The 12,120-nt window shown below is 43.2% G+C and overlaps 1 protein-coding gene across 2 annotated transcripts; it reads right to left on the reverse strand.

Moving 5' to 3' along the window:
* Positions 1–1,660: 1,660 nt before the first annotated feature.
* Positions 1,661–7,289, reverse strand: LOC137876607 (transgelin-like). Of its 2 annotated transcripts, XM_068716338.1 has the most exons (6): positions 7,271–7,289; positions 6,454–6,547; positions 2,884–3,070; positions 2,625–2,796; positions 2,346–2,448; positions 1,661–2,127 (listed from the first exon to the last, which is right to left on the reverse strand). In XM_068716338.1, the coding sequence occupies exons 3-6, from the start codon at positions 3,061–3,063 to the stop codon at positions 1,977–1,979; spliced, it is 606 nt and encodes a 201-aa protein (XP_068572439.1). In that variant the 5' UTR covers positions 3,064–3,070; positions 6,454–6,547; positions 7,271–7,289; the 3' UTR covers positions 1,661–1,976. The 2 variants fall into 2 exon arrangements, with proteins under 2 accessions (XP_068572439.1, XP_068572438.1); XM_068716337.1 differs by lacking the exon at positions 7,271–7,289 and having other exon boundaries at positions 6,454–6,626.
* Positions 7,290–12,120: the final 4,831 nt, after the last annotated feature.

The following is a 12,120-nucleotide window of genomic DNA, read 5'->3' on the forward strand; positions in this document are numbered from 1 at the left end:
ATGCTTTTATTGTGAAAATAGATTATAGAAACCAAAAATGAAATTAATTAAAACTGAAGAATATGCCACCACAGTAGACCTGGTTTCTGCATGTTTTCCATTTGTTTTAAATTTGTTCTTGTTTCTCATGAGTTTACAATACACCAATTTACCCCTCTGTGTAAAACGTTATTCTCACAGTTTCATGTTAACAGGCAAAGAATGAGAAGGAAGGAAGTAAGTCTTTTTGTTTGCCCCCCTTCTGCAATGATCACTCCTTTTTTTGGGAATGCCCTCTGATTTCTTAGATCCTCTGTTTTTTCTTGACCTATTCTCCTTCTGACCCCAGCCACCTTAATCTCATGTGTTGGACTCCACCTGGACATTTGTTTTAAAAAGTACCACTTCTTCCTGTTTCTTTATAATCTCTCTCTCTCTCATCAAACCTAACTTTATTCTTCTTCCGTCTTCTCCTTCCTGCTTTTCTTTTCCATCTCCGGCCTTTTTCTGAGACAGTTCATGCTGAACAGCTTAGTCGGTACTCAAGGAAAAACACAGTATAAACAAAATCTTGGCAGGAGATAGCGATAGTCCTCCTCTGAATCCCCCTTGTTTCCCTCGTTCCATCCAACCAGGCAAAGCCCGGCCAGGAAAAATCCGGGCTTCATCCCCACCCGTCATCACTCCCACCCATCATGTTCTCTCTCCTCCCACTTTTTTTTCTTCTTTTCCATCTGCTTATCTCTACGTAGAGTACAGCTCAGGTTTAAAGCAAACGAGGCTAGGTGTAATGTTACCTGCAGACTGTGACATGTTTATCGTGGGTTGCTATGTACATTAGTTATCTCTTTTGCTGTTCGCCTGGTGCCACAAGGCTATAAAGAATCACACAGCATTGTGATTTAAAGTGATCAATAGTGTTATCAGTACATGTGGACAAAGCCTGCTACTTTCTTAATCTCTATAGTTAATCTATTCATCACACAAGAGGCTTCTTTAAAAGGTAAATCAAACTTTATTTCAAAATCATTCTCATTATATATGACGTATTAAACGCTCAAAAGAAGGTCCGACATATTGATTACAAATCTAGCTGCAGATTGGGTTACAGAGCAGGTAAAACAATAAACATGAGTGGATTCTATGTTTTTCTTAAAAACGTTTTTAAACCAGGCAATTCACCTTCTAAAATGACTTCTAGTTGACTTTGTCAGTGGATATGTTTTGTTGTAGCCTATTAACTTAAGATGTTGTGCTTGACATAATTGTAAACCACATTGCACTTCTTACCTTCCAGGCTGCTACTTGTCACAAATGAGACTTGGACCTTGATTGAGATCACATTATCCATCACTTTTAAGAACTAGTTCAATTTTCTCTCCCTCGTTAATTCTTATTAATTTTGCATCATATCTGTGTTTCAGTTGTGTGCAGGGGAACTTCTCAAAAACTCTCCTTGGCGGGTGCATTCAAGCACGACCTGATGTCCCAGAATTGATATGCCAGCGCAGCAACACCGGTGGACAGTGTCCAAATAAATAATGGATTTTGTTGTTTCACCCATTAAAAATTCTCAAACATCAGTTACCGGAGTGTCCTTGAATGCACCAATAGGCAGAGTTTAGAAATTGCATGCTGCAAAAATGAAGCTGTTGAAATAAAGAATAAAACAAACTAAATGTCAAATGCAAGATGATTTTATAATGAACTGAAATATTAAAATCTTATGGTTTGCAGTTAAGCACATTTGATTTTAGGAAGTGGGCATGTAAAACAACTGAAATTATCCTTTAAGAAATCATTTACTATATCAAATGCTCTGTCAACTTTACACTGTTTAATTTGTGTAGGCCTACTCAACGTGAAGTATGTGCACATGTTCTCATTGGTCCCCGGTTTGGTCCAGTTTAGCCTTGAAAACAGCCAGGTTACACTTCTCCTCATGGTCCCCGTTGGCCTTTCAGAGGGCAGAAGGAGAGTTTAAGCTCTGCGTGGATTCATGGATTGTTGATGATTTGCCTGGCTTGTCCATAGCCCGTCATTCCAGCTTGAGATGCTCCTCTGTTTGTGCCCATTTGCAGGCCGATGACATTTTTGCCTTCGGTCAGCTGTTCCTCTGAGAAATCTCTCCTGTTCTCTTGGGCTTTCCTACACACACACACACACACACACACACACACACACACACACACACACACACACACACACACACACACACACACACACACACACACACACACACACACACACACACACACACACACACACACACACACACACACACACACACACACACACACAAATGAAACCTCCTTTGCATTACCAAATCCCCACAGACAGACTAGTTCAAAACTCCTCAAACTCACCTGTGGAACCAGTTGGGCTCTCCTTTGTAACACCCGTTGTTCTTTGTGACAGCCAAATTACCCAGAGCCATCAGGGTCCTCTGGACAGCAGCCATATCCTTGCCTGAAGACATACAACAATCTCACATGAACAAAGCACACACCAAATACAGGGAGGGGGCAGTGACCTGTGCTGTGCTCCTCGCCACTGAATACAGTTAATTTCCACACTTACATTCCTGTAAATCTGAAAAACACTTAATTTTGCTGAAATATTATCCGTTCTACTGGTTGCCTTACCTTCAAAGAGATCTACAGTCTGAAATATGTCAGTTTTGGTGACTCCATAGTTTTCTGCTGCTTTGAGGAACAGGGATATTTGTTCCATCTGCTTAAACACCATGCCGGAGCTCTTTAAGCTCTTTATCGGTGGGTTGGTAGCATAAAGGCTGTTGATGAGCTCACTCAGCACCTAGACAAACCAAGCAGATCCCTCTAAATATACTGTACACAATGGAAACTACAATGCTGCATTTACACTTGTGCAAACAACACTCACAATTCCGTTCTTGAGCCAGTTTTGGAATCCGATCTTGGCTGGCTCAGGCCGGCCCACTCCAGCGCCACACTGAGCAATGATCCACTGCACCAACCTTTCCTCCAGTTCAGGGTCGTATTTCTTATCAATCTTATTCTGCACCTCACGGGACAGACCAAAGGAAGGACCGCTGTTTGCCATGCTGAACCTGTTGGAAGGGAAAGATAGTGATAGATAGCTTAGCAAACTTCACTCCTTGGCAGTGTATTGTGTTCTTTTCAATATTGATGTTTGATAGATGACAGAACGTTCACATTCAAATCCCTGCCCTGCTCACACCCACAGTCTTGGCCTGCAGTCAGAACAAATAGCATTAGAGTCACTCTCTTCTTGATGCGTGCGTGAACGTGTTTCTATTGTATGTTAGGTTCTCAAAAAAACTGTCTGTTAATCTCAAACTTTCCGAATAAGGATGTTTATTGGCTGGTCCCCACTTGTTCAAGAGGCTGTTTTATGGTTCAGACTTTTGTTAGGTTTGAGACAAATTGAGTTTAAAATGTTGAAATCAGGCATCTGATGCTTAAAGGAATAGTTTGAGATTTTGGGAAATACAATTCCTTTCAGAGATCAGAAGATTGATACCACACTCATATCTGTGTGTTGAATATAAAGAGACAGCCAGGCACTGGTTGGATTAGCTTAGCATAAAGACTGAAAAAGAGGTGGAAAGCAATCTTCTCATCTACCTTTCCACCAGAAACTGAACATGCACATTTGCAAAAATATAAACCACAGACTGAAGCTTTTTACTTCTATTATCCAAACCTTTATTTAACAAATACATGTTGTTCCTTGGAAGGTGAAAATTCTGTAGTGTAATGCTAATGTCTTAAAGAATTACAACCCTGCTGTAAGTAATTACGTTTGGCCTATCTCACTTATTAATGCAGTATGAGCTTCCTGTTTCAGTAGAACCTCCCCGCTCCCTGCATCCTGTTTGCTCATTCGGCTGTTACTTCCTTCCTCCCTCCCCGACATGTCCTGTACACAGGACTCTAAACAAAACACTGCTGCTCAACATAGCAACGGCTGATAAGCAACAACAACAAAATAAAAATCCTCCATTGAGCCTGTTGAAACACGAAAGTACGAGACGTTACCTGTTAACCGCCAAACCACAGCTCTTGCTTTTACAGATCTAAATAATTGAGTTGCGCAATAGAGCCATTTTTTGAAGAACTAGAAAAGCAGATAGCATATGGAGATGTTTATAGCTGATAGGAAAACCCTCTGCTCTTACTTTTCTTCACTTCCTGCCTCAAGTATGCATACAATTTCTAGCATGTATATATTCTGCAACTATATGGAAACTGCATTTGTGTTGCCTTTTAATAAGGCTGGAGACATACCATGGTGGATTGTCTGCGAGAATCTGGGTTTTGTTTTTGAAACTGGTTCAATACAAGGACAGAAAGACACTTATTACATATCTTGCAAAACAGAGGCTTCTCAGTCTTACACAATATGTGCCACAGCTCATTAGTGTATCTAGCAGCTCCATACTGGAGCCCTTGCTGCCATAGATCACGCTTGTGGCTCTGTTCATTGTCCGAGGCTGCAGTGGTTACATGGGCATGAGGGAGAAGCAACTTCCTGTCGGCTAAGTGACTCCTAAACCAGTTCGTCACAACAGCAAGGGTGAAGTTAATATGTAAACATCCCAAACTCATGAACAACCTCTTTCTCAAACAGAGGTTCAATCTGTTTTGTTCTGGCGCGCCCAGAGAACACCCAGCAGCTGCAGACATTAGGACTCATCACACGCATGCACTGAGGGATAATGAACTCAGACTCTAGTCTTTCAGATTAAATATAACCTGCACTCTGATCTCTGAACTACACAAACTGCTGATTGGATGTCACAAGATTGGGTCATTCAAGCAGAGGGTTTGTGCAGGTGTTTGAATGTGTGTTTTGGAAGATTATGTAGACCTGTACCCTTAGGGAAATCAACTGGGAGCGGCCTAGTAGTTACTGAGAACATCTTGTAATCAGTCACAGCTACAACGCCACACAAACACCATGATGTCGACAAACAGCGGTGTGTGCTGCAAAGGTGACTAAATATGGAATACAAGTGTCAAACTGGTTTAAGCATTGTCTCGTACATGCTGTGACAAAGCGGTAACGCATTTTCAATAGGAGTATCAGTTTAATTTCAGTACCTCATTAAACTAAACTATTCATCTAACTGAATGTGTTAAAACAAGATTATTATTCTGCTTTTGTGAAGTAAACTTTTGCTCTGCGTACTTCAGTGCTCAGCATGGCGGGATTCTGTATTGTGACTGCGTGTTACTATTGTAAGCTACTCATTGCTATACAAGTTTGCTCGACAACTATATTTACAAGTCTTCCAGTTTATCATTTGTTTAAGGTCAAAAGTCAAAGCAAACCGCCTCAGTGCAAATCTTTTTCATAGCTTTTATTTTTTCCCAGTATTATGCAAACATGAATTAAAATAAATAAATAAAAAAAAAACACTACGACTGACTTTTCTCACAAAATTATTAATCGAGCTTTTCCATTAATCCTCTGCTTTATCTTGATAGCCTTTAATACCTTGACTGCTACTCTGAGCCCTCTGTTTTAGCCCTCTGAACCGCTCCCATGTGCCATCTGAGGGTTAGGTGTCTTACTCAAATGCAACTCCAGTGTTAGTCCTACATTCGCCTCTCTCACACCCCCGCTTTAACTTTTTTTATCATAGTAACTTGCAGTCATGCGTTACAGGATGTTCCATAACTTTTATTGTAATTGCAACAGGGCTGCATAAAACAATATAATTATAGTTACTGAGTCAAATGTAACACCATATCAACTCAGTTTGATGTGGAACTCCTTCGGCTCAGGAAAAGACTAAAAAGGTCATTTTGAAACTTTTGTTATGTGAACACAATGGATTAACTAGGTCACATGATTATTTCTACACAGTCCCAGCTGCTGACGCAGACTGTTCATTCAGCATTTTGTATTTCTATCTTATCACTGAAGATAGTGAGAACAGCTCAAACACCACCTGAAGTCACTCTTTAAGTTCCCTCACAGTTAAAAGCGCTCACCTGCACATAAAACTTTACCATGGTCCATAAACGTGACAACATATGCGGCAAAACACATGCAGACGTTTACTGCCATATCCTGAACTGGTGTTCCGAGCATATATTACACTAGAAAATGACATATTTCTAAGACAGTACTGGCTACATGTTGAAGGCAGAACCTCTGAAGCCATGCGGTCTATGATAAGAGTAGTGAGAGCAAAGGTAAAAAAGAAACAGGATTACATAAAACAATAATTTGCAGTGTTTAGCTGTTTTCTGTGTATGATCAAACTGGAGCGAAGAGAAGAGAGGAGACAGAGTGCGAGAGTGGGGTGTATGGTATTACTTTTTTTTTTTTTCCATGTTTCCTGCACAGAGTTAGCCACAAGCTTAAAGCAACAAAGACATCTTTTGACTGCCAGCGAGAAAGCAAAAAAACTGAGATTGATGAATTAGGCAGAGAGAAAATAAAAAGGCATTTACTTACTTTGTGAAGTAGCTTTCAGGTGAATACAGGTGGGTTAGGGCTTGTGTTCCGGCTCTTCTTCCTTACAACACAGTGCTGAGTGTACCATACAGGACTGCCAACAAATACAGCAAACACCCTGGTATGAAATATATGACTTCACCACATTCAACAGAAAGAGAGAGAGCGCGAGAGCGAGAGATGCCTTCCCGTCCTCTTATTTCACTCCACGGCCCGCCCCTTTGCTCATTCTCTTTTTCCCCACTCAAATTGTAATTCCTTATTTAGGAGAAGGACAGGAAGGAAAAAGAGAACATGTGACTGGATAGTTTGGTGTGGTCACTGAAAAGAATTCTCTAAATTTCTCCCTCCACCACTAAAGAACGAGACAGGATTAGGAAGGAGGGAGGGAAGAAAAACAAATCCTGGAGAACAGTGCAGTTTGAGGGAGCACAGGAAGGGAGTTACAGTAATTAGAGAGCAGGGAAGCACATATGGGAGAATATTTGTTGCCTTAATTCAAACTGGTGATGTTTGTGTCTGAAAGTGAAACGGGCTGCTGTGGAATGTGAATCTCTTCCTCTGTTGAGTTTCATGTCAAGACACATCAATGAGGAAGGAGAGAAACAGGTTACGACACGTTTAATGGCGTAGTAAAGGACGGACCCAAATGCAGGGTGACACGGGGAAACAGAGGGTTGAATACAGGTTGTTTTAATAGTAAAGAAAATTCACAGAACAGAGGAGTCAAAAAAAGGGTAACAAAATTGTTCAAGAAAATAAAACTTCAAAACAGGGAACACGGCAGGAGAGAACAGAGATGAATCACGGAACCTACCAGGGATGATCAGCAAGAACACAACAGACCAGGATACACCACAGACAATGAGACAAGGGACACACAGGGTTTAAATACACTGGGAGGGTGCAGGCGATGAGACACAGCAGGGTTCAATCGAGGGCGGGGCAGACAATCACAGAGGCGGGAAACAGACAAGGGCAGGAGGTGAACAGAACACAGGACACAAGAGGCAGGGAAAGTCAAAATAAAATGAAAGAAACAACTGAACACAACTCAAAACCGTGATAGGTTATAACACATCACAGCATTTTGTCCTGATATAGTTGAAAATATGAATTCAGACATCTGGAACTGACTCTTGTCCTTGTGCACAGCTTCAGCTCAGAGGCTGCAGTTGTACATCCAGGCAGTTTCCAAGACAGCAAGGAGAGCCACTCCCTCGAGGGCTTTGAGATGTAACGATGACATCAGACGTGATAACACTGTGAGGAGTTGGCAACGTGTGAAGTCATCAACCGAGCCCAACGGCCACGAATATGTGGGTGTTAAGAACGATCATTTCAGCTGTGTTTTGTGTCATTTCAACTGTACAGGACTAACAGTCTAACATTTAACCACCAGGACATCTACAGGGTTAATGATTATCACAACCTGAATGTGGTTTTGTTGCAGTAGCATGTTTCCTCTTTCCTGCACACAAACTGTAACAACGTGTAAGTTCAGGAGCAGTCAGCTGACCTTTTTTTCATTCAATATTTGAGTATGACTATTATAAATAAATGATATAGTGCTTAATCAATCAAGTCAACTTCAAAAGAACAGAAATTGAAGAAGAACAGGATAACACTGAAGTGAAATACACCTCGCCTTATTTTTTGTGTGGTGGTTTTATTATGGTGGTGGTTTTATTTATTATGTCACAATAAAAAACAATTAATTCAGTTATTAAAGACAAAACGCTGAATAGCTATCCTTCTAACATATGTGTTTAATCTAACTGTGACACAGTGAATTTATACATAAAAAGTAAATGCATATAACAATTTGTATTGAATTTCATAAAATCTTTTTGTTGATTTGTTGATTTTATTTGGCATTTTAAATTTTCCATATTTCAGACTTTGCCCTTTTTTGCTTTCATCAGGGTTTTCACCTGTTATCACTTCATTATCGATTAATTTAATATAGTATATATTACAATACTCAGATAGGGCCCATTCTGCATCATAAAAAAACTTTTGATACTTTAAACACATTTTTGTAATAATCTGTTGTACCTTACATTCTTAATACTTGACTTCTACTTTTAATGGAGTATTGTTACACTTTTATTTGAGTAAAGGATCTGCGTACTTCTTGCACTAGTGGTAACCACCTGAATATGCAGTGAACTGGTTGACACGGTGGGATGGGGAGTTGGAGAGGTGTTTCTTGGCAGACAGTTCATGTTCAACCAGATGACAGATATCTGTATGTGTGAGAGAACATGGGAAAAATTATCCAGCAAACGTGTTAATGGTGAAAATACACACAGATGAGAAATTCAACATGTGGTTGAGCTCTGGGTGAGGGGGGAAACACTCCAATTTCCAATCTGAAGTGCAACACTTTGCTACTGTTCTCACTGAAGCCATATACCTGTCCTGAACATGATGCTATACCTATAACATTACATTACATCATTACAGTCATTTAGCAGACACTTTTATCCAAAGCGACTTACAATAAGTGCATTCAACATTGGTAATCAAAAGAACTACTAGTCACCAGAAGTCATAAGTACATTTCCTTTTCCAAACAAGCATCTAAGAGCATGAAGCAGAGCATAACTCAGAGCCAAAGTACAGGGCAGAAACAAGAAAAACAGTTAGTGCTATAAGTAGTACGAATACAATAAGTGCAACAAGCTAGTATGAAAACAATAAGTGCTAAGTGGAAGGCTCAGGGTAGCACTTCCTGAAGAGGTGGGTTTTCAGCCTGCGCCAAAAGATGGGCAGCGACTCCACTGTCCTGACGTCAATGGGAAGTTCATTCCACCACTGTGGGGCCAGGACAGAAAACAGCCGTGACCGGGTCGATCGGCTGCCAGGACCTCTGAGCGATGGGGCAACCAATCGCCCCGAGGCAGCAGAGCGAAGTGGTCGGGCGGGGGTGTAAGGCTTGACCATGGCCTGGAGATAGGAAGGAGCTGTTCCTTTCACTGCCCTGTAGGCTAGCACCAGAGTCTTAAACTGGATGCGAGCTCTTACAGGTAGCCAGTGTAGAGAACGGAGAAAGGAAGTTGTGTGGGAGAACTTGGGGCGATTGAACACCAGGCGAGCTGCGGCTTTCTGGACAAGTTCCAGAGGTCTGATGGCCGACGCCGGGGCTCCGGCGAGTAGAGAGTTGCAGTAGTCCAGGCGGGAGATGACAAGAGCCTGGATGAGAACCTGCGCCGTCTCGTCAGTCAGGAAGGGACGAATCCTCCTGATGTTGTAGAGCAGGAATCTGCAGGAGCGTGTAACGGATGAAATGTTTGCCGAGAATGACAGTTGGTCATCCAGGGTCACACCCAGGTTCCTCGCAGTCCGAGTTGGCGTCACCACGGTATCATCAATGGTGATGGACAGGTCCCGGTGCGGGCAACCCTTCCCCGGGAGGAACAGTAGCTCAGTTTTGTCCAGGTTGAGCTTGAGGTGGTGTGTCGTCGTCCACTTCGAGATGTCAGCCAAACACGCAGCGATGCGCGTCTCCACTTGGGTGTCACCGGGGGGAAATGACAAGACCAGCTGGGTGTCATCGGCATAACAATGGTAGGAGAAGTCATGCGAGCGAATAACAGAACCCAGAGATGTTGTGTAGAGCGAGAAGAGAAGGGGGCCCAGGACTGACCCTTGCGGAACCCCCGTAGTCAGCATGCGTGGTTCCGACACGGCCCCCCTCCAGGTCACCTGGTAGGATCGACCCGTCAGGTAGGATGCAAACAGGGAGAGTGCAGAGCCTGAGACGCCCATCCCCTTGAGGGATGAGAGGAGGATTTGATGGTTCACAGTGTCAAACGCCGCAGACAAGTCCAGGAGAATCAGGACAGAGGAGAGAGAGTTAGCTCTCGCGGCGTGAAGCGACTCTGTCACCCCAAGGAGGGCTGTCTCTGTCGAGTGACCCACTTTGAACCCGGACTGGTGGGGGTCCAAAAGGCTGTTTTGGTGGAGATAGGAAGACAGTTGGTTAAAGACAGCACGTTCAAGTGTTTTGGATAGAAAGGGTAGAAGAGAAACCGGTCTGAAGTTCTTGACATCAGAGGGGTCAAGTGATGGTTTCTTCAGAAGGGGGGTGACTATGGTGGTCTTGAAGGCCGTGGGAAAGCATCCTGAAACAAGAGATGTGTTGATGAGGTGGGTGAGGAAAGGAAGGAGTTCAGTCGCAATAGACTGAAGAAGAGGGGAAGGGATTGGGTCAAGGGAGCACGTGGTGGGGCGGTTAGATGTAACAAGGTTGAGGACCTCGTTAGGGGAGAGAGGAGCCAGAAAGGGTAAGATGGGGCGTGGAGATGGGAGAGAGAGCTGTGGGGGCAGGATTGGACAGGGAGAGAGGGGCTGAGAGAAGGAGGATCTGATATCGTTTACCTTCTTGTCAAAGAAGTTGGCGAAATCATCAGGGAGAAGGGAGGAAGTAGGAGGAGGGGGTGGGGGTTGGAGGAGTGAAGTGAAAGTTTCAAAGAGTTTTTTAGGATTGGAAGCAGAGGTTAGGATTTTAGAGCGGAAGAACGCAGCTTTAGCAGGAGATAGAGAGGAGGAAAAAGTGGAAAGAAGAGCTTGGAAGTTAAGAAGGTACTCCGGGAGTTTGCCTTTTCTCCATTTACGCTCAGCCTCTCTTAGGCTCCATCTATCAGTACGCACTGAGTCCGACAGCCACGGAGCAGGTGGAGTTGGGCGTGCAGGCCTGGAGGTGAAGGGACAGAGTTTGTCCAAAGAAGAAGTAAGGGTGGAGAGGAGAAGATCAGTAGCAGTATCAGGGGATAGGAGAGAGAAGGATTCAGGGTCAGGGAGAGCAGAGGTGACAGAAGAGGAAAGATCAGCAGGGGAGAGGGAGCGGAGATGCCTCTGGGTAGAAACCATGTGGGTAGGTGGAGGAAATGATGGAGCAGAGGATAGGGAGAGGGAGTAGGACATGAAATAGTGGTCGGAGAGCTGGAGGGGAGTGACAGAGAGGTTAGCAGTAGAACAGTGCCTAGTGAAGATAAGATCCAGCTGGTTGCCGGCCTTGTGGGTAGGAGGAGAAGAAGAGTGGTAAAGGTCAAAGGAGGAGAGGAATGAAAGAAGAGGTTCAAGCTTGTCGGTAATAACACGGTATAACATCAGTCAGACATCAGACATTGTCTTCTGTCTTTACTTTGCATCTCTAAATTGCTGCCTTTGCAGAAACTACGCTTTTTTCAATTCCAGATGCCGACCAGCCTTCCTTTGAGTCTCTACAGGCTGTTTCTGCTCTACAGCAACATCTGGTGGCTCAGGGGGACAGAGAACAGACATCCTCTCCCTGCTAACGTCTTCCTCTGTGGTGTCGATTTAACTCCAAGATTGCAAACAGCTAAAAGCAGCATTATATTCCACACTGCTACTTTAAATGTGATTATGTTCAACGAGAGGACAATTTTAGATGTCATGCTCATTGTCCAGTAGAATCAACCTCGTCCTGAGAACAGATTTTACAGATTTAGGTACACACTTCAGGGTGTTGATGCCCATGCTGAGAGCTGCTAATTGAAAAAAAGGCTGCATGGCGGATGCAACACTGTGACGTCATCGGGGTGTAAAATAGTATGCTGTACAGAAAAATAAACTAAACAGATGGAGAAGAATAGCTGAGCACCAAGGGTGCCTGTCAGAGAAAAGTGGTGCAGGTTT

Source organism: Cebidichthys violaceus, unplaced genomic scaffold, assembly GCF_023349555.1.
Source record: "Cebidichthys violaceus isolate CVI_PGR_0920_01 unplaced genomic scaffold, fCebVio1.0.p SCAF_20, whole genome shotgun sequence".
Lineage (NCBI taxonomy): Eukaryota > Metazoa > Chordata > Actinopteri > Perciformes > Stichaeidae > Cebidichthys > Cebidichthys violaceus.

What these genes read in the sequence shown, in the direction of transcription:
- LOC137876607 (XM_068716338.1), bottom strand. Translation starts at nt 3,063, where the DNA reads ATGGCAAACAGCGGTCCTTCCTTTGGTCTGTCCCGTGAGGTGCAGAAT. An exon ending in GACTGTAGATCTCTTTGAAG is followed by an intron (nt 2,449 to 2,624) that starts GTAAGGCAACCA and finishes GTATGTCTTCAG; the next exon opens with GCAAGGATATGGCTGCTGTC. An exon ending in GAGCCCAACTGGTTCCACAG is followed by an intron (nt 2,128 to 2,345) that starts GTGAGTTTGAGG and finishes GTGTGTGTGTAG; the next exon opens with GAAAGCCCAAGAGAACAGGA.